Raw genomic sequence first — 22,209 nt, forward strand, 5'->3', positions numbered from 1 at the left:
TTTACAAAAAAGATAAAAATGGCTCTCAAACATGAAGAGTCGTTCACCATCACTCATAATGAAATAAACACCAATTAAAACTACCCTGAGATATTATTTTTTATCCCATCAGATTGGTTAAAATTCAGAAGCCTGACAATACATGCTCTTGATGAGTTTGTGGGGAAACTGGAATTCTTAAGTGCTGATGGAATGCAAAATGGTACAACCTCATGTGGAGGGGAATTTAGCAGTATCTGACAGACAGAATTTACTCTGTGACACACCTGTAAGTTCTGTGTGAATTTACCCTGAAGGCACACCTCTAACAATATGAAAATACATCTGCACAAGATTATTCATTGCAGCATTCTTTGTAAGTGCAAAAATACCAGAAACTGCCTAAATGTGCAAGACAGGTGGTTGGAAAAACTATGGCATATCTACATGATGGAGTATTAGGCAGCTTAAAAAAAGAGCATTATTGAGTCATTTGAGAAAATTGAAATATGGATCTAGATTAAATTATTGTATTAAGGGTAAGGGCACTAACGTTAATAACTGTGCTGTGGCTACGTAAGCGAATATCCCTATAAGGAAATACAGAAGTATTTAGGGATAAAGGACCATTTGTGTGGGTTTTGTGTGTGTGTGTGTGTGTGTGTGTGTGTGTGTGTGTGGAGGTAGACAAGTGGGGGTGGGGAGAGGGAGAAGGAGGGGGAGAGGGAGATGGGGAGGGAGAGGGGAAAGAGGAAGAGAGGACAGGAAATGGGGTAAAAAAGTTAATGATAAATGAATCTGGGTAAAGGATATGTGGATATTTTGCACTATTCTTATTGCAACTTTTCTGTAAGCTTGAAGTTATTTTCATATAAAAATTTTAAATGTAAAAAAAAAAAGAACAGGATTTACCAGTTACTGTGGGAGGAAGAGTTCCAACCCCTTGTCAGATGATATTTGCGCCAGGTGGGAGCGGGAGGGTGGAGCCGAGTATAACTAATGAGATGTGCATGAGATGTGCTGATTTAATTACACCTGGTCTTGCATCAGAGCCGCATATTCACGCCCATCCGATTTTAACTGTGTGCCTGGTTGGCCAGGGCTCGTTCACATGGTGACTGCAGGAGGACCTCTGGTGCTGGCAGATTTCTTTCTTCATAGATAGTCCCATTTTCAGTGTCTGTCCATCCTTGGTCTTGGTTTTGTGTTGGTGTCCTCACAAAATACTCTCAACTCACCAGCCCTTAGGCTGATCACTTGCTTAAGGCTTCATGGTCTCTGTAGGTGCTCTCACCCATGTTACACCTCCTGCCCCCAAATTAGAGACTATCTTTCCAAAAACTGCTGGTTTTAGGCCATTGCTTCAGTGAGCATCTTTTGTAATTAATGTGTGTTCTGGTTAACGCATATATGCAGATGTCCTTGTGGACATTCAGTCTCACAGTGTTTGGGAATTATTTCACAATTTATGACTGACTTGGTGCTCATGACAGACCTTTACAACAGGGCAAAACTGATGGTCAAATAAATGAAATCTGGAAGGGTAACTGGTTTGAGCAGCAATGAGTTAAAAGGCAAAAGTTAGTCTAATTTTAGGATTGTTGAGTCTGAAATAACGGAAAGGTGGTTAGATGTTGGGGACCAGACCAGAAGGCAGGTCAGGATTGAAGGTCCAGTTTTTTGTTTTCTTAAATTCAGCTGTTAGGCTGGGAATTCAGCATCCAGAAAGCATTAGCTCCACACTTCTAGTGTGTGACAGAGATTATGTACCACCCAGTGACTGTGAGGGTACATCTGGAAGCTTCCCCAACACCAGGCCCTAAGAAACCTCTGAGGAGCTCAGCCCCAGCCCACATCCAGTACCCTCTCCTGCTGTCAGGTCAGCAGGAGCTGCCACACCTAGAGGCCTGCAACATTCTGGGGTTCACACCGTTCCCTAGCTTCTCTGCCCTTCCCCGCCCCAAATGTGCCCCACAAACCTCCCTGGTAAATCCCACCTGGCACTGATCACATCTCTACATGGAAATACTTTATATTTCAGGAAGCTCTGGGGAGCAGTGGGGCAGGTAACTAGTGGGGTTTGACTCTAGAAGATCATTTTCTCATGGAATAATGGCATCTCTTTCAAAAAAGTCAATGTAGGGGATCTAGAGATGACCAGATCCATTGTTTTCGAACATTCCCTTGCTTTCCACGCTACCGCAGGGGATATTGCTGCCTCTGGGTGGTACTCAACACTCAATAAAATCAGATCTGTCAGCTTGCTGATGTGTTATTTACAGCTTTGCTAATGGAGGGGTTGGCAAGTCCCTGTCATACTCAGTGCTCAAGAGGAAAACTATCCTTAGGATATTCCGGATTGAGGGGAGGGTTAGGGTTCATGCTGTTAAATTAATTAAACAAGGAGACCATTAGAGGTGATTCTAAAGCCTTGGCAGCCTATATAAGCAAACCAAAACCTCAGCCTGTAAATGCCTCAAGGTTAAAAATAATCGAAACCTAAGGACAACCAATCACAAACAGCCAATTTGACTTTCCTGTATAAGGCAGCCTAAGCTATAGTCACTCAAATAATTTCCTCCCTTTGCCTTCTTGTCTTCTCTGTGAATGTCTTGCCCCTACCTCCTGTGGCTGGAATGATTTTTGCTCAGATAAACTCTTAAAATTTTTACTATGCCTCAGTTTATCTTTTAACAATGCTTTTCAACAGAGATTCTCAAAGTGTCATCTGAAGACCACTTACATCAAAATCACCTGGGGAACTTGTCTAAAATGTAACTGGGGATGGAGCAGTTTTCCGTTGGGACCTAGGAGTCTTCATTTTACCCAACTTCTCAGGTGATAATACGCATGTAAATTTTGAGAAAGACTGCTGTATCATTGCGTGGAATACTGTGGCTTCACCAGAGCACTCATGGAAACATTTGAACAAATCCAGAAATTTCCCCCCCACCAGCCCAAAGCAGATATGAGATGGTCCTACAAATGAACAGCAAGGCATGATCTTCATGGCAAAGTGCTGTTAATACTTTCAGCTGGTAGCCATAATGCAGGAATCTCTTTAACAATACAGGGTAGTCACATCGTGATTTCGCACTAGGAAAAGACTGATTTTTTTTTTGTGGGGGTGATCCGAAGTTCATTTACTGCTATGTCTTAGCACTCAGCACAATGCCAAGCTTAATAAAAGTGCTTAATAAAGATTTCTTCAATGAATCCATTTCTTCAATAGCTACCTAGTATCTCCTTCTCCGCCTGGTGCCCCTTCCCTAATTTTCTCGTTTGCCATCGCTCCACCCCACTTTACGACCCATGATGAGGGAGGCAAATGAAGCACTTTTCTTTGGGCATCCCAGGAGTGCAGCTCTACCGTAAACACTTGAATTCTGTTATAGAGGAGGTTGTGCTTATCCATGACCAGGTGCTGGGTTGGGTATGGAGAGCACACAAAGCCAGTATGATGGGGTTAGAGTTGAGTGCTGCGGAGGATTCACCAGGAACTCTCACAGAACCACATCTGTAAGTTATTCTGAGGGCCCCGTTACCGCCAGAAATACGAGACAGCAAATAAATGATTGCTGTTATTTTAAGTCCCTGAGTTTGGGTGGCTGGTTATGAAGCAATAGATAACTGAAGCACAACCCTACCACGCTCCCTATCAGCCTCTGGTCCCTGATCTGGATTTATTTTTCTTTATAGCACTTAGAACTCTCTGACATATTGTATGTTTATTTGTTCTTTTTTTTTTTTCTTTCTGTTTTCCTTCCCTATTCTCTGGCACATCACCTGCTGCATGAAAGTAGAAGCTTTGCTTTTTTTGCTGATATATCCCCAGTTCTTATAAGGTACCTGGGACGTAATTGTCCCTTGAGCTCAAATTACATTTGTTAAATGAATGCAGTACCTGTGGCCCCTGGTGTGGAGAGGGCACCCGCCGTGAGTAGAGGAAGTGTTATGTGACTTGAAAAATGTAATGTAGGAGATATTTATTACTCTAATTATTCTCGAAGGTACTTCCACTTTCCTGCTAGTGGTCCTTAATAATACTATTTTTAAAATGTAGATAATGGAACTATTTTTCCCCTTCTTTTTTTTTAATTTATTTTAATTTTTATTTATTTATTTATTTTGGCTGCACCAGGTCTTCTTTGTGGCGCGTGGGCTCTTCATTGTGGCACGCGGGCTTAGTTGTGGTATGTGGGATCTCAGTTCCCCTACCAGGGATCGTACCCGGGCCCCCTGCACTGGGAGCTGGAGTCTTAACTGCTGGACCACTAGGGAAGTCCCGTACCCTTTCTTCTTGAACATTTTATTTTTAAATAGAAATTAACATTTTGGTATCTTCACAGGATTGGGTTTATGCTATCAAGTCTATAAGAGTGGCTGAGCTTCTGAACTTTTTATCATTGGCCTGTGTGCAGGTCATTCCTTCTTATTTACCCTGCAGCAAGCAGCCTCCAGGCCAGGACTAGAGCCAGGCTGAAAAGGTGTTTGCTGTAAGAGAAGGGTTATCTTATCCTATGCCCTTCCTTGGAAGAGTAGGCATCAGAACAGGAAGTGTCCTCACAACCCAATGATGAGCAAGGTCAGTTGAAGGTCTTTCAAATTTATTCATTGCTGCCTCCCTCCCAACTTTTTTAAAAAAATCTTTTTCTTGTTCTTTTTTTTTTTTTTTACCTTGAGGCCAAACCATTGTATTATTCACCATTATAGTAAATGCATACGAAGACCTCTTCTCCATGCTGACATCAGCTTTTCTTCACATCATTTTCATGGGTTTGAGGTGAGATTTTATTGCTATTATTGTAGTTTTATGATTAGAGACCCAGGAAAGCTAAAATCCAATAGTCCCAGCTCCTGAGGGATCCCAAGGAAACAGTATGTTCAAGGAACAATAGCAAACTTTGAGCCAAAGTACAACTCTGTTAGTATCTGAGTTATACCCAGTAACCTCCATCATGGGCTCACTGGTAAAAGGTGGGCTGAAAAGTAGCTTTGGCCTCCCTTGCTTCCCACTCTCAGCCCCAGATCTGAATTGAGGACCTGTGTGCTCGGGCATCGTGGGGAGAGAGAGAGGGAGAGCGAGAGAAGTGCCTGGACCTAAGTGAAGACATACAGATAGAAGATGAGCAGTCGGGGGCCAGGCTGGAAGGAAGGGAGCTTCATGCCTGGATGATGACCCTTTAGGGCACACTGCCCTTCATAAAATATGGACCAGTGAACTCCTTGGGCTCTGATCAACCAGCTTGGTAACTCCTTTTCCTTGTCTGGTGTTGGGGAAATATAAGAGTATTGGTTAAGGCAAAATCATGGGGAGAAAGGCCATAAGTGTTCTTTGTCCATGTCTGCTGTCAATTTAAATCAAAACATTAAAATTTAAAAAAATCTTTAAACTCGACTCCAACAATCCTGTTTGGGGTAGAGTTGAGGTGAACTCTGCAAAGTGGAAGAATGCAAAGCAGAGCATGAAAGGGGCTATAATAGAATTCAAATTATATGGAGTTCCAGAAGAGAAAAAAATACTTCCTTTTGACTGGGGGAGACTTGAAGTGGCTTCACGAAGGGCATGGTATTTTATGTGAGCTTGAAGGACAACTAGAGTTTTGATAGAAATGAGCAAAATGGGATGGCTGGAATAGCATGAGAGGGACAAAAATGCACAGTGTGTTTGGTAGAATGGTTCATTTCAGAGGGACTGGAGTCAAATGGCTGGTAATCGGAGGGCCCAGGACTGGATGCCGGTTGTGCTGACTTTCTGGGTAATGCTCTCCCAGCTCTGCCATACCCCTTGCAGCCTAGGATGTTATCCTGTTGCTCAGGAGGCCACATACAACTTCTTCAGCCATAAACTTGTTACATGAGGCCCTTCCCCTTTGTCTCTTTCTCCAGGTCCTTCCTGTAGAGAAGCGCCTTCATAAGGCTTATTGTGGCTCATGCCTTTTATGTGCTTCATGCCCAGAGAACCAGCTCTAAGTCTAGCCCCTCTTCTCTCTTTACTGTGTGGTCAGCAGACCTCTCTTTCCTAAGAAAAGCACATAAGTGGCACAGTATGGGGCCTGCGTAGGTGTTCAGCTGAGACAGTCATTATAGGCATTCCTGATACAAGTAGGTAGAGCTGTGGAGCTCCACCCAGCAGGACCCAAGGCTGAGAGTGGGACAGCTTTGAGGAGGACCGTGAAGTCTGTCTCCAAAGCTAGGTTCAGCCCAGAGTGTGGGGTGGTGGTGGAGAAACTGGAGGAGTTTGGAAACTGGGATGCTTGAGGGTTAAGGGTCTGAGGCTCTGTGGGGTGCGTGGGGGTACTCAGAGGGCATCTCTTTGGCACAGGCTGTCAGTATAGGTCACAGATTCTTATGAGCTCACCCTTCACATGAACCCTCTCCAGAAGGTCTGCAGATAGAGCTAGTTTATACCTGTTTATGTGGTCCTGTCTTTACGGGAGAGTTTATTCCCCTTTGGTAGTCTGGGCAGTCAGTGCAGGGGTCAAGAAGTTTTGGACTTGCAGATTACTTATGGAGCAATGAGAGGCTTCCCTGGCCATGGTGACAACCCAGGACAATGAGGTCTGTGCTCCTCCCACCCTCTCTGTGTGGAGCCTTTCCCTGGGGTTCATCCTCTTCCTAGCACAGAGGCCCTGAAGGAGAGCTCTGCTGTCACAGCCCATGGGATAACGCCTTCAGGTTGACCAGTTTCCTTAGAGCTCCCTTCATGTCCTTGTTCCTCAGGCAGTAGATAAAGGGATTCAGCATGGGGGTGACCACCATCTACATTACTGAAGCCAGAGAATCCTTGTCAGCTGCGTGGGAGGATGAGGGACTCAGGTAGACCCCTGTGATGGTCCCATAGAAGAGAATGACCACAGCAAGGTGGGAGCCACAGGTGGAAAAGGCCTTTGGTTTGCCCTGGGCAGATGGGACCTGTAGCACAGCAGACACAATGTGGATGTAGGAGACGAGAATGCTAAGGAAGGGGATGAGGACCTCAGGTCCCCCTTCCAGCAGAATCATGAGTTGGTTGAGTTGGGTGTTGGGGCAGGAGAGCTGGAGCAGGGGAGCAAGGTCACAGAAGGAGTAAGGGATGATGTTGCTGGCACAGAACTCCAGCCGGGCCATGAGGAGGGTGTGTAGCAGGGAATGGAAGTTGGCGAGGTGCCAGGAGCTCCCCAGCATCAGGGCACAGACTGGCAGACTCATCATCGTGGGGTAGTGCAGGGGCTGGCAGATCGCTGTGTAGAGGTGATAAGCCATGGCCGTCAGGAGGAAGTTGTCCATGCTGGCAAGCAAAAGGCAGAAGTAGATCTGGGCTAGGCAGCAGCCATAGGAAATGGACTGAGTCTGTGTCTGGATGTTCACCAGCATCTTGGGGACTGTGGCAGAGATGAAGCAGAAATCTACCAGGGAGAGGTTGCTGAGGAAGAAGTCCTTGGGCGTGTGGAGGTGGGAGTCTGAGCCAATGGCCAGGATGATGAGCAAGTTCCCTGCTGCCCCGAGCAGGTACATGACAAGGAAGAGCCCAAAGATCAGCTCCTGCCTCTCAGGCTGGCTTGAGAGCCCTAGGAGGATGAACTCAGAGGCGCTTGTGTGTGGTTTCCCCTCTCCATGGTTGGCTGGTCCTGCTAGGAGATCCAGACCAGGAGCAGACTTTAGAGAAGCTGGAGGCGCCCATGCCTCCCTCCTTCCCTCATATAATCCCTCAGCTCACATCTCTGTGTTCATTTGGTAGAAACCCAAAAGAAGTCTGCCTATCAACCAGGGAGTCCTGTGGCCTCAACAGATCCCAAAGTCAGGATTTTAATGATTTTGCCACCAAAATACTACTGCGCCTGAGCCCCACAAAGCCCCATGTGTCATCTCTCCAAGGAGAATCCTTGTGACATATGGCCCGGTACTCAGTGGTGGCAACAAGGGGGGTACTTAGGGTGTCTTAGCCCCCCAGAATTCTATCGTACTCTCATTCTTTGTTGTGATGTTGTCTCAATATTAAGTAAAGAGCTATAGGAATGGAATTTCCTCCTACTCCCAATAGGATTGCCACCCGAAGGCCCTTGCTCTACAGAATTCTGGAACCACAATGGCACATACGTGGAACCTGAGGGTAATGTTCGTAAACATCCTCCTTCCGCACAAACCTCCTTCCCCACCAGTATTTTATCTCCCCTGTTCTTCCACCCACATGGAGCCCAGGGATCAAGATGCTCCGGCTGCCACTCGTCACCAACTCTGGGCCACCTTGGTCCTGGTGATGATGCTGTGGGCTGGAGTTGGCCAGAGCAAACCTGGACAGAAGAGCCTGCTGACTGGGACAGCTCAGCCAACCCTTCTGTTGGGGCTGACCCAGGAAGGACCTCACCTCTGGAGGGAAAGAGTTGCCCCTGCAAATAACAAAGAGAAACTAAAGGTGTAACGTTGCCCAGAGTAACAGAGTGGGCAGCAGGGCAGCATAGGGACCCCTCAAATTTGGAGTTCGTAACAGTTCAGTGCGAGCTCAGCTGAAGTTTCACTAGATAGAAATGATTTTTCAGTGCTTCACAAGACATAGTTGGGATTTGGGTCCTATAAAATGTAAATCATCAAGAGGGAGGGGGAGAAAGAAGCAACTGGAGTTACTGTGCTGCTTGGGGATGGGAAACAGCTGACGGAGGAAATCAGTCTGGAAAAGCTATGGGAATCGGTATGGCCCACCTGGGAACTGGGCAGGCAGTGAAAGGGGTAAACAGCTTGGGAGGCTTTGTGCCGCCATTTTGCTTGGAGCAAAGGAGCTTACCAGCTCAACTGGGCAGCATACAACAGGGATGGAGATTTCAGCTCTGCAGCAGGACCCGGCTGAGCTCTTGGCCTCTGTTGAGCTATGCCTTAGTGTGGAAAATAAATGGCTCCTTTTGAATGAATGTTTTACTGGTGTGATTTTTTTTTTAAAAGGATTTGAGTATTTGGCGACCCAAAGGCAAGGATCTTTGGTAAAGGACAACCATAAGATATAAATGCAGGAGGCTAAGAGAAATCTGTTTGGTGAAAAGTAAGAATGAAGAGAAACATGTATTTAATATGGGTTAAATCCTCATTAGATCAGTACTGATTAAAACAGCTCTAAAACTGGGTGATGTGAGAGATGAGAAAACAATGAAGGAAATTGTTCTGGTTCCCAAGAAGCTTCTAGTCGAATGGAAAGGTAACAGTCCTTAGCCTAGGGAGCTGACATTTATTGAGCACCTACTGCGTGTCATATACAGGACTAGGCATGTGCATGTATGTGCATGTATTTAATCCTCACAACCTATATAATGTAGGTGTTATTATTCTTATTTTACAGATGTGTAAACTGACACCTAGAGGGTTTGAATAATTTCCCTGAAACACATCAGGATTTGATTCCAGGTTAGTCTGATTTCAAAGCAGTACTTTGATTTTCTCAAAAAGACCATGGAAGTGCTACTGGGTAAACTTAAACTTGGGGCATCAGTGTAAATGGATCAGGGAATCCTGCAGTGACCAGCACAGGGACAGGAGGAGGGGAGTGTGGAGCAGGTTGGATAAGGCAGGGACATGGTGGAAGAGGGTCTCCTGTACTAGGGAGAGAGGGCTTGTTTGTGTGGCTGCAGCATAGGTGCTGAGACTGACACACGTGTGAATGGGAGCCATGGTGCAGTGACAAAAGCTCTGTCCCTTTCTTGACTAATGTTCCTTTTGAACCAGGGTGTCTCCATCCTCTCTTTTCCTTCCCATCCTCCCACTTCCCCAGAGATGTGGGAGAAGAAAATTTCCTTGTTACTATGTCCCACTGGTTAGGAAGATAGTCTTTCCTAGTACTCCTATTTTAAGAACACCAAAGCTCAAAACGTCTAACTTCAAACAGAAAGGATCACCACCCCCATAGCTTCTGGACCATTCCTGTCAGCATGCAGACATCCCCCAGTTTGAAAAATCCACCCTTGACCTCACATTCCCCTCCGGCCATCAGCTCATTTGTCTACTCCCCTTTTCCGCAAAAGTCCTCAAACTGTGGTCAGTACTCATTCTCCAGTTCCCCCTTCCTGTTCTCTCACATAGCCCCCTTTTCAGGCCTCCCCACCAATTCCTGGAACTTTCCTCCTTAAGGCCACCATTGCTCGTCTGCTCAGGCTCCATCTCCCGAAACCCAACAGAAACCCAACAAGCTGGAGCCAGCACTGCTGATCACTTCCCCCTTCTTCTTTTTCTTCTTTTTTTAAATACGTAAAGTGATTTCATTACTTATTTCTTTATTTTTTAAAAATTTATTTGTATTTATTTTGATTTTTGGCTGCATTGGGTCTTCGTTGCCGCGTGCGGGCTTCCTCTAGTTGCGGCGAGCGGGGGCTACTCTTCGTTGTGGTGCGAAGGCTTCGCATTGTGGTGGCTTCTCTTGTTGTGGAGCGTGGGCTCTAGGTGCACCGGCTTCAGTAGTTGTGGCTCGCGGGCTCAGTAGTTGTGGCCTTGCGGGCTCTAGAGCGCAGGCTCAGTAGTTGTGGCGCACGGGAGATCCCATGGGATCTCCCTGACCAGGGCTCGAACCCGTGTCCCCTGCATTGGCAGGCGGGTTCTTAACCACTGGGCCACCAGGGAAGCTGTACAATAGTCTCTTAACTGGGCTCCCTAAAGCCTCAGAAGTCTGTTTCTACACAGCATCCAGGGTTGAATGTTAAGAAATGTAAGTCAGATCATGTTACTTCTCTGCTCAGAATCCTCCAGTGGCTTCCCATCTCACACAGAACGAAACCTAGAGTTCTCGCCAAATCCCACAGGGCTACGCATGACCTGGGCCTCTGCCCTCTCCCTGATCTCACCTCCTTTATTGTCCCTCACTTTTGGCAGGCCAGCCACGATGGCCTCCTCACTGTACCTGGACACATCAAGCACGTTCCTACATTAGGGTCTTTGTACTTGTTATCCCACTGCCGAGAATTCTGTTCCATTATGATTTACTTCAGTGTGATTTCTGCTTAAATGTCACCTCTGTTCAGGGTTCCCCCACCACCTATCTGAAGTAGTACCCCTGAATCTGTCTTCTTTCTTATTTTTGCTTTGTTTTTATTCTCAGCACCATCTCTCTCTCTTATCATCTGTTTTATCTATCTAATCATCTATTATCTATCTATCTATCTATCTAGCTAGCTAGCTAGCTAGCTATCATCACTGTGTTCTCTAGAATATAAGCTCATGAGAATGAGAGCAGGAACTTTATTTTTATGTATTACCATATTCCCAGTTTCTAGAACCGTGTCTGGACTATAGGAGACATCAATGTTGTTGAACGAATGGGTAGCTGTTCTTAACGTCCCCTTTTGTGACCTCATGCCTTTGAGATTGGGTGAGACCTTAAAGATAGTCCTCCTTCACCTGATATCAACCTAGTGTCTTCCAAATGTCAATCATATTTACTTATCACCTGTATTTTTGTTTCCTTAATAGTTATTTAATTCACTAATTTTGTTAATTGAAATTCATTTATTAGAAAAGAAAGTTTGTACACCATTATAACATAAGAAAGCAGTATTGCTTATTGAATTTTAGCCAGTACCATTACCTGCAGAGAGTTCTGAGTCTGAAACCCATGTTTTCTTGGTTAAAAAAGGAGAATGTAAAGTTGTAGAGAGGAGTTAGGGAAATAGCACCAACCTGAGTGTTTTTCTGAGAGGTAGTCAGAAGGGTTGGAGGAGAAGTAGAACGAACTCAAAAGGGAATCACTTTCGCACCAGGCTATTTGGTGCTATTTGTCTCCATCTCTGTAAACCACCTAATGCCAACTTTCAGACCCCTGTAGGTACGGGCTCCACACTGTGGGCAGCACTGCACTAAGCCATACATGCCTGGACTTGGACACCTGTTTGTTCAGGTCTCATTTCTGTTCCTGATCCTTGGGCAGCCAGCACATGGGTTGACTTTGTTTCCTTGCGTCACCGGCAGTTCTGCATCTCTCTCTGGTGACCACTGCAGCTCTGGGGTTTGTGTCAGCCTGAACACTGGACCTATTTTATGAAAGCCCAAGGGGTGGAGAAAAATGCTTGTCTTTGACTTCGAGGTTCTCATGTTTAATTTTCTCCAATCATTGAGCCATAATTAACTCTATTTAAATAATTTAGAGGGGGAAACAACAAATTAAAGGTGCTAGCAAAATATAGATAATAAAACTAAAAATGGAAACAAACCACATAGAAGAAGAAAAATAATTAAAGCAGAAATCTGATAATCGATTATTTGAAAAACAATTGATAAACAATATCAATTTTGATAATGAGAATGAAAATTAAAATGAAGTCAGGATTTGGAAAACATACTTAATACAAAAGATTTATATTTAAGTTGAATATTCTTTTCAATTGTGGGCTATTACATCTTATCAAATGAAAAATAGATGGCTACTTACAAATGTATGAAATATCCCCAAAGATGCAAAAATGAATTAGAGAACATGAATATAATGATAATAGAGAAAGAAACATAAAGTTATTAAATAGTTTCTAAAGGGGCATCTGATTTCAATGTCTTCAAAATCTTCTAAGAACCAATAATTCATTCAGTAATAAAAATTTTTTAAAAATAGAAAATTATAGCATATTAATAATCTGTAAAATGGATAGAGTAATAATATTTGCTTAAAGGGGCTGTTGTGAGGATTAAATGAGAAAATTCCCATAACTTGTATAGGACAGTGCATTGCACATAGTAAGCAGTTAACCAGGCTATTACTATTGCTATTATTATTCAATTCACTTTTAGAGGCAAATATTTTATTTTTATTTATTTATTTATTTTTTTGCGGTATGCGGGCCTCTCACCGTTGTGGCCTCTCCCGTTGCGGAGCACAGGCTCCGGACGCGCAGGCCCAGCGGCCATGGCTCACGAGCCCAGCCGCTCCGTGGCATGTGGGATCCTCCCGGACCGGGGCACAAACCCGTGTTGCCCGCATCGGCAGGCGGACTCTCAACCACTGCACCACCAGGGAAGCCCTAGAGGCAAATATTTTAAACTCAAGCTAAACAAAGACAATGAAAGGAATATTTTAGACCAACTTTGTTCATAGATATAGATATAAATGCCCCAAGTAAAATATCTGCAAAGAAAATAACACATTAAAAGAATTAACTGTTAAACTCAAGGAAATCCAATAACCTAGTTAACCACGAACAAAATATAAAAATAATGTAATTAGACCTGGATAAAGCATCCAGATAAATGTATCATTGCCTTATAGATTAAAACTCTGAAAACATTAGGAGAGTTTTTTCTTAATAAGCTGTGTATTTAAAAACAAGATTCAACATATTGTTTACTGAAGAATTAAACCTTTTCCCTCAAAAGAACAAGAAATGGATGTTCTCTGTGATTATTCCTTATATAATATTTCACTAGAAATGCTGGTGATGGTTATCTTAAAAGAAAGGGATAAAAACATAACTTTTTTACACAATAGCTCTTATAACTAAAGTCTTAATAGAAATGAAGTCATTGCTAAAAATAAAGTTAGTTGAGTAAAGTTGTAGGCTATAATATCACACAAAAATCAGTAAATTGGTTACTGATATATCAATAATAAAACCACAAAAAAGCACTGAAAAAGATGATTTCATTCCCACTAATGATAAAATAGATTATTTGGATTTTAATTCAACTTAAAAATGAAATATTTGTTCAAAGAAAGTTGTAATGGATAAAGCTATATATATGATATAAGTAGATTTTTTTTTTTTTTTTTTTGCGGTACACGGGCCTCTCACTGCTGTAGCCTCTCCCGTTGCGGAGCACAGGCTCCGGACGCACAGGCTCAGCGGCCATGGCTCACGGGCCCAGCCGCTCCGCGGCATGTGAGATCTTCCCGGGCCAGGGCACGAACCCGTGTCCCCTGCATCGGCAGGCGGACTCTCAACCACTGCGCCACCAGGGAAGCCCTAAATAGATTTTAATTGAAAGGTTTAGGTATATTTAGGTGATCATGCTTTCCAAGTAAGTATATAGATATTTTATTAGTAGTAATAAATTAATAATAAATATATACTCTACAGGAGGCACTGTACTAAGTACTTAAATATTAGCTTTTAAATTCTACCCCAGACTCAACAGATAGGTACTATTATCTAACTTAAAGAGGTTTACAAGTTAAGTAAATGTAATAAATGTAGGAATTTTACATTAGGGACTGTACAGCAGGAAACAAATCCTATGGAAAAATAAGGTAATTTGTTCAGATATTTGTTGAAACATTATTCCTTCCTAAATTAAAAAAAAATTGGAACAACCAAATGCTCAAAATAGTAAGAGAATAGCTTTGCGGCTATGATGTATCAATGCAGTGGAATACTATACAGATATTAAAAACAAAAGAATGTTGGGCTTCCCTGGTGGCGCAGTGGTTGAGAGTCCGCCTGCCGATGCAGGGCACGTGGGTTCGTGCCCCAGTCCGGGAGGATCCCGCGTGCCGTGGAGCGGCTGGACCCGTGAGCCATGGCCGCTGAGCCTGCGCGTCTGGAGCCTGTGCTCCGCAACGGGAGAGGCCGCAGCAGTGAGAGGCCCGCGTACCGCAACAAAACAAAACAAAGCAAAACAAAAGAATGTGTCAATATGTGGCTATTTGTCTATGATACAGACTTTGAAAGCAGAACATAAGATAGCATGTACATACAGATAACATCTATTTCAGAATGTACATCTGCCAACAAAAATAAGGTGTTAATTCGGAGAGTAATGGGAACAGTTTGAGGTTTAATTTCCACTAGTTCTTTCCTTGCTAAGTTGCTTACATTCAGCGTGATGTGAAATAGGCCATGGTGGGCAGTCACTTGCTGTGCTTCTGAGCCCGTCTTAATGTCAGCAAACATTATCAATTGTATGTACCAGGGGTAAGCATTAGAAGTGGGTGGAATTATTGGATAGGCCTCCTTAGTCGGGAATGAGGGCAGGGGCTGAGTGAGGTTGTCCAGGAATTGAATCCTGTGTGATTTTAGGAAGTTTGTTCTCTGATTTCTTCTCTATAAAGTGATAGGGTTGGAGTCCTAGCTGGTTTTCAAGGTCCCGGGCTGGTCTCTGGTCCTGCCTATCTTTGAGAAGTGGAGGAGATGCCTTTGGGCTTATATGTTTTGGGGCATTGGGAGAGGAGTGTCTCCTCTCGTCCCTACACTGGCACTGTTCTGTCCAGTTGTCTGATTTCTGCCAACCCCACCCAAGGAATCGGCCTCCTCCTCAATTACAGGGCTCTTCCTAAGGAGGGGCAGACAGCTCAGAAGCAGCCTACAGCCAGAGACACAACCTCTGGCCCCATGGAAAGCAGGGCAAAGAGTGCATCTGTGCCTGGGATACAGGGTGAGCAAGGAGGCTCCAGTCTCTGATTCTTGGGCCTCAGAGAGGTGTGTGGGCCTCACACTTGGCTTATTTGCAGAGCTACTCGTGGCCTCTAGGGAGCATTACCCAACGGGCAGTGTTAAAAATTAATGTGCAGTGATTACCTTGGGTCTTGCTGGGCCCCATTCTCCTGGGCTCCACATCATCTCCTTAGGGTTTTTCTATTGGAAAGTTATTGCTTTAATGGTTTAATTTGTAACTTTTGTCTACAGGGGATATCTTAATAGTTTCTTTTAATCTTCAGTCCAGGGAACTCATCTTGTTTATTCAGTCAGATCAGAACTCCAATGTTCATGTTGATGGTCATTTTTTTTTTTTTTTTTGTGGTACGCGGGCCTCTCACTGTTGTGGCCTCTCCCGTTGCGGAGCACAGGCTCCGGACGCGCAGGCTCAGCGGCCATGGCTCACAGACCCAGCCGCTCCGCGGCATGTGGGATCCTCCCAGACCGGGGCACGAACCTGTGTCCCCTGCATCAGCAGGTGGACTCTCAACCACTGCGCCACCAGGGAAGCCCTGATGGTCATTTTTTAAAAATTGTGATTTTTAAAATTGAAGTATAGTTGATTTACAATGTTGTGTTAGTTTCAGGTGTACAGCAAAGTGATATATATATATATATGAATAAACAATGCTATTGCATACTTAATAGAATATAGTATAGTGTAAAATAACTCTTATGTACACTGGGAAACCAAAAAATTTGTGTGACTTGCTTTATTTTGGTGCTCTGATACCAAACATGCAGTGTAATATCGCTGAGGTATGCTTGTGTGTGTGTGTATACATATATATATATATATATATAAAATAGATATATATATAATAGTAGCCATCCTAACGAGTGCGAGGTGGTATCTTATTGTGGTTTTGATTTGTACTTCCTTAATGATTACTGCTGTTGAACATTTTTTTCATGTTTGAATAAACAAATGGCTTAGCCATTTGTATATATTTGGAGAAATGTCTATTCAAATCCTCCAATTTTTAAATCAATTTTTTTTATTGTTAAGAAGTAGGAGTTCTTTATGTATTCTGGATATTAACCCCTTATGAGATATATGATATGTAATATTTTCTCCCATTTCATAGGTTGCTTTTTCACTCTGTTAATTGTGTCCTTTGATGCACAGACATTTTTAATTTTGATGATCAAGATTATCTATTTTTTCTTTTGTTTTCTGTGCTTTTGGTGCCATATCCAAGAAATTATTCCCAAATCCAATGTTATGAAGTTTTACCCCTATGTTTTCTTCTAAGTGTTTTATAGTTTTAGATATTACATTTAGGGCTTTTATCCATTTTTAGTTCATTTTTGTATGTGGTATAAGGTAAGGGTCCCACTTCATTCTTTTGCATGTGGATATTCACATTTCCCAGCACCATTTGTTGAAAAGACTGTTATTTCCCCACTGAGTGGTCTTGGCACTCTTGTCAAAAATCACCTAGCCATTTTTATGAAGGTTTACCTCTGGGCTCTCTGTTCTGTTCCATTAGTCTATATGTCTGTCTTTATACCAGTACCACACTGTTTTGATTACTGTAGCTTTGTAGTAAGTTTCAAAATCTGGAAGTGTGAGACCTCCAACTTTGTTCTTCAAGATTGTTTTGTCTACTCAGGGTCCCTTGAGATTCCATATGAATTTAAGGATGGGTTTTTCTATTTCTAGGGAAAAAAAACCCTGCTGTTTGGAATTTGATAGAAATTGAATTAAACCTGTAGATTGCTTTGGGTAGTATTGACATCTTAACAACATTAATTCTTCCAGTCATGACCATGGGGTGTCTTTCCATTTATTGGTGTCTTTAATTTCTTTCAGCAAATTTTTATAGCTTTCAGGGTACACGTCTTTTGCCTCCTTGGTTAAATTTAATTCTAAGTATTTTGTTCTTTTGGCTGATATTGTAAATGGAATTGTTTTTAAGATTTCCTTTTCATATTCTTCATTGTTAACGTATAGAAACACAACTGATTTTTGTATTTTGTAATTTTAAAAAATTTATTTGTTTGTTTGTTTGTTTGTTTGTTTGTTTGTTTTTGGCCGTGTTGGGTCTTTGTTGCTGCGCGTGGGCTTTTTCTAGTTGCAGCGAGTGGGGGCTACTCTTTGTTGTGGTGTGAGAGCTTCTTATTGCAGTGGCTTCTCTTGTTGCGGAACATGGGCTCTAGGTGTGAGGTCTTCAGTAGTTGTGGCATGCGGGCTCAGTAGTCGTGGCTCACAGGCTCTAGAGCACAGGCTCAGTAGTTGTGGCACATGGGCTTAGTTGCTCTGCGGCGTGTGGGATCTTCCCGGACCAGGGCTCGGACCTTTGTCCCCTGCATTGGCAGGAGGATTCTTAACCACTGTGCCACCAGGGGAGTCCCTGTATGTTGATTTTATATCCTGCAACTTTGCCAAATTTGTTTATTAGTTTTAACATTTTGTGTGTGTGGAATCTTTAGTGTTTACAACATATAAGATCCTTTCATCTGTGAACAGAGATAATTTTACTTCTTTCTTTCCAATTTGGATGCCTTTTATTTCTTTTTCTTGACTAATTTTTCTGGCTTGGATTTCTAGTATTATGTTGAACAGAAGTGGTGAAGGCCCTTGTCTTGTTTCTGATATTAGAGGTAAAGCATTTAACTCTTGACCATTAAGTATGATGTTAGCTGTGGACTTTTCATATATGGCCTTTATTACGTTGAGGTAGTTTCCTTCTATTTCTAATTTGTTAAGTGTTTTTATCATGAAAGGATGTTGAATTTTGTAAAATAATTCTTCTGTATCAATTGAGATGATTAAGTGATTTTTCCCCCTTCATTCTGTTAATATGTTCTATTACACTGATTGACTTTTGTGTGTTGAACCATCCTTACATTCCAGGAATAAATCCTACTTGGTCATGGTGTATGAGCCTTATAAAGTTCTTTTGAATTCGGTTTGCTAGTATTTTGTTGAGAATTTTTGCATCAATAGTCATTAGGTGTATTGGTCTATAGTTTTCTTTCTTGTGGTGTCTTTGCATGGCTTTGGTATCAGGGTAATGCTGGTATCATAAAAGTGAGTTTGGAAGTTTTCCTTCCTCTTTGATTTTTTGGAAGGGTTTGAGAAAGATTGGCATTAATTTTTAAAAATGTTTGGTGGAGTTCACCATGAAGCCATCTGGTCCTGGAGTTTTCTTTTTTGAGATATTTTTGATTACTGATTCAATCTCTTTACTGGTAATAGGTCTGTTCAGACTTTCAGTTTCTTCATGATTCAGTCTTGGTAGGTTGTATGTTTCCAGGAGTTTATCCATTTCTTCTAGGTTAGCCCAGTTTTTGATGTACAGCTGTTCTTAGTAGTCTCTTATGAACCTGTGCATTTCTGCAGTGTCAGTTGTGATGTCTCCTCTTTCATTTCTGATTTTATTTAAGTTATTTCTTTTCTTTCATTTTCTTAGTCTTGCTAAAGATTTGTCAATTTTATTTTTTCAAAAAATCAGTTTTATTGATTTTTCTCTATTGTCCTCTTAGTCCCTTTTTAATTTATTTCTGCTACAGTCTTTGTTCTTTACTTCCTTCTCCTAACTTTGGGCTTAGCTTGTTATTTTTCTAGTTCCTTGAGGTGTAAATTTAGGTTGTTTATTTGAGATCGTTCTTTTTTCTTTTTAATGTAGGCATTTACTGCTATAAACTTCTCTCTTTGAATTGCTTTTGCTGCATCCCCTAAGTTTTGGTATGTTGTGTTTCCATTTACGTTGGTCTCAAGATATTTTTTGATTTCCCTATGATTCCTTGTTTGACCCATTGATTGTTCAGGAATGTGTCATTGACTTCTTCCAATTTTTTAAAATAGATCTTTATTGGAGTATAATTACTTCACAATACTGTGTTAGTTTCTGTTGCACAACAAAGCGAATCAACCATATGCATACACGTCCCCATATCCCCTCTCTCTGGAGCCTCCCTCCCATCCTCCCTATCCCACCCCTCTAGGTCATTGCAAAGCACCAAGCTGATCTCCCTGTACTATGCTGCTGATTCCCACCAGCCAACTATTTTACATTCGGTGGTGTATATATGTCAGTGCTACTCTCAGGAATGTGTCATTTAATTTCCACATATTAGTGAATTTTCCAGGTTTCCTCCTGTTATTGATTTCTAGTTACGTGCCATTGTGGTCACAAAAGATGCTTGATATAACTTCAGTCTTCTTATGTTGGTTAATACTTTTTTTGTGGCCTAACATGTGATCTATTCTGGAGAATGTTTTGTGTGCACTTGAGAAGAATGTCTATTCTACTGCTGTTGGACAGAATGTTCTGTATATGTCTGCTAGGTCTATTTGGTCTAAAATGTAATTCAAGTCCAATACTTCCATATTGATTTTCTGTTTGGATGACCTACCCATTGTTGAAAGTGGGGTATATCAATATATGCTTTCAGATGTTAATATTTGTTTAATATATATAGGTAATCCAAGGTTGGGTGCGTGTATATTTACACTTGTTAGATCTTCTTGATTAAATGACCCCTTTATCATTATATAATGACCTTTTTTGTCTCTTATTACAGTTTTTGACTTAAAGTCTATTTTGTCTGATGCAAGTATAACTCCTTTGCTCTTTTTTGGTTTCCATTTGCATGAAATATATTTTTTCTATTCCTTTACTTTCAGCCTATGGGTGTCATTAAAGCTAAAGTGAGTCTCATATCAGCAGCATAGAATTGGGTCTTATTTTTTAATCTATTCAGCTACTCTGTGCATGCAGACTGGTCATGGAGTCAGGGTCTGAAGTGTGGGTGCAGGCAGAGCAGCCATGGCTCTGGGGCCTGGGACATTCACACGGTTAAGGAGGGCTGACAGCCCTCATCCTGAAGTGGTGCAACAGCAACTCCTTCTTGGGAAGGGTGTGGAGTGGTGTCTCCCTCTTCAAGCAGTCTGTAGTCACAAAGGCTACCTGTGTCCTCTGCAAAGCAGGTCATTGGGATCCATGCTGATGAACACTATGTGACTTTCCACTGAGATATCTGTGGGAGCCTGAAGTTTTTGAATTAGAGTCTACTTTGTCTGATATTAGAATAGCCGTCCCTACTCTCTTTTGGTTATAATTTACACTGAATATCTTTTTCTAACCTTTCACTTTCAACCCATGTATGTCATTAGATCTAAAACAAATCTCTTATAGACACAGTATCATTGGATTCTATTTGTTTTACCCATTCTGACAATCTCTGTCTTTTTAAATTTTTTTTCTGTGGTACGTGGGCCTCTCACTGTTGTGGCCTCTCCCATTGTGGAGCACAGGCTCCAGACGTGCAGGCTCAGTGGCCATGGCTCACGGGCCCAGCTGCTCCACGGCATGTGGGATCTTCCCGGACTGGGGCATGAACCCGTGTCCCCTGCATCGGCAGGCGGACTCTCAACCACTGCGCCACCAGGGAAGCCCAATCTCTGTCTTTTGATTGGGTAGTTTAATCCATTTATATTTATATTTAAAGTAATTACTAATAGGGAAGGACTTGCTATTACCATTCTGATATTTGTCTTCTGTATGTCTTATAGCTTTTTTGGACCCTCATTTCCTCCCTTACTGCCTTCCTTTGTGTTTGGTTGATTTTTTTTTTACATGTTTTGATTGCCTTCTTATTCCTATTGTGTGTATTCTATATATATTTTCTTTGTGGTTACCATGGGGTTACATAAAACATCCTAAAATTATAACAACCTATTTTAAAAAGTTTATTTGTTTATTTTAGTTTTGGCTTTGTTGGGTCTTCGTTGCTGTGCGTGTGCTTTCTCTAGTTGTGGCGAGCAGAGGCTACTCTTTGTTACAGTGCGTGGGCTTCTCATTGTGGTGGCTTCTCTTGTTGCAGAGCACAGGCCCTAGGCGCGTGGGCTTCCGTAGTTGCGGTATGTGGGCTCAGTGGTGTGGCTCATGGACTGTAGAGTGCAGGCTCAGTAGTTGTGGCACATGGGCTTAGTTGCTCCATGGCATGTGGGATCTTCCTGGACAAAGGCTTGAACCCATGTCCCCTGCATTTGCAGGTGGATTCTTTTTTTTTTTAACATCTTTATTGGAGTATAATTGCTCTACAATGTTGTGTTAGTTTCTGCTGTATAACAAAATAAATCAGCTATATGTATACATATCCCCTCCCTCTTGTGTCTCTCTCCCACCCTCCCTATCCCAACCCTCTAGGTGGTCACAAAGCATGGACCTGATCTCCCTGTGCTATGTGGCTGCTTCCCCCTAGCTATCTATTTTACATTTGGTAGTGTATATATGTCAATGCTACTCTCTCACTTCATCCCAGCTTACCCTTCCCCCTCCCCATGTCCTCAAGTCCATTCTCTACATATGCATCTTTATTCCTGTCCTGCCCCTAGGTTCTTCAGAACCTTTTTTTTTTAAGATTCCATATATATGTGTTAGCATATGGTATTTGTTTTTCTCTTTCTGATTTACTTCACTCTGTATGACAGACTCTAGGTCTATCCGCCTTACTACAAATAACTCAATTTTATTTCTTTTTATGGCTGAGTAATATTCCATTGTATATATGTGCCACATCTTTTTTATCCATTCATCTGTCGATGGACACTTAGGTTTATTCCATGTCCTGGTTATTGTAAATAGTGCTGCAATGAACATTATGGTACATGACTCTTTTTGAATTATGGTTTTCTCAGTGTATATGCCCAGTAGTAGGATTACTGGGTCATATGGTAGTTCTATAGTTTTTTAAGGAAACTCCATACTGTTCTCCATAGTGGTTGTATCAATTTACATTCACACCAACAGTGCAAGAGGGTTCCCTTTTCTCCACACCCTCTCCAGCATTTATTTTTGTAGATTTTTTGATGATGGCCATTCTGACTGGTGTGAGGTGATACCTCATTGTAGTTTTGATTTGCCTT

At 42.3% G+C, this 22,209-nt stretch overlaps 1 protein-coding gene across 1 annotated transcript; it reads right to left on the bottom strand.

Annotated features, from left to right (window-relative positions):
• Nucleotides 1–6,741: 6,741 nt before the first annotated feature.
• On the bottom strand, nt 6,742–7,476 carry LOC132476625 (putative olfactory receptor 1F12P). Its single transcript, XM_060078707.1, has one exon. The coding sequence runs from the start codon at nt 7,474–7,476 to the stop codon at nt 6,742–6,744; it is 735 nt and encodes a 244-aa protein (XP_059934690.1).
• Between the last annotated feature and the right edge of the window lie 14,733 nt (nt 7,477–22,209).

Source organism: Mesoplodon densirostris, chromosome 16, assembly GCF_025265405.1.
Source record: "Mesoplodon densirostris isolate mMesDen1 chromosome 16, mMesDen1 primary haplotype, whole genome shotgun sequence".
In the NCBI taxonomy this organism is placed as follows: domain Eukaryota; kingdom Metazoa; phylum Chordata; class Mammalia; order Artiodactyla; family Ziphiidae; genus Mesoplodon; species Mesoplodon densirostris.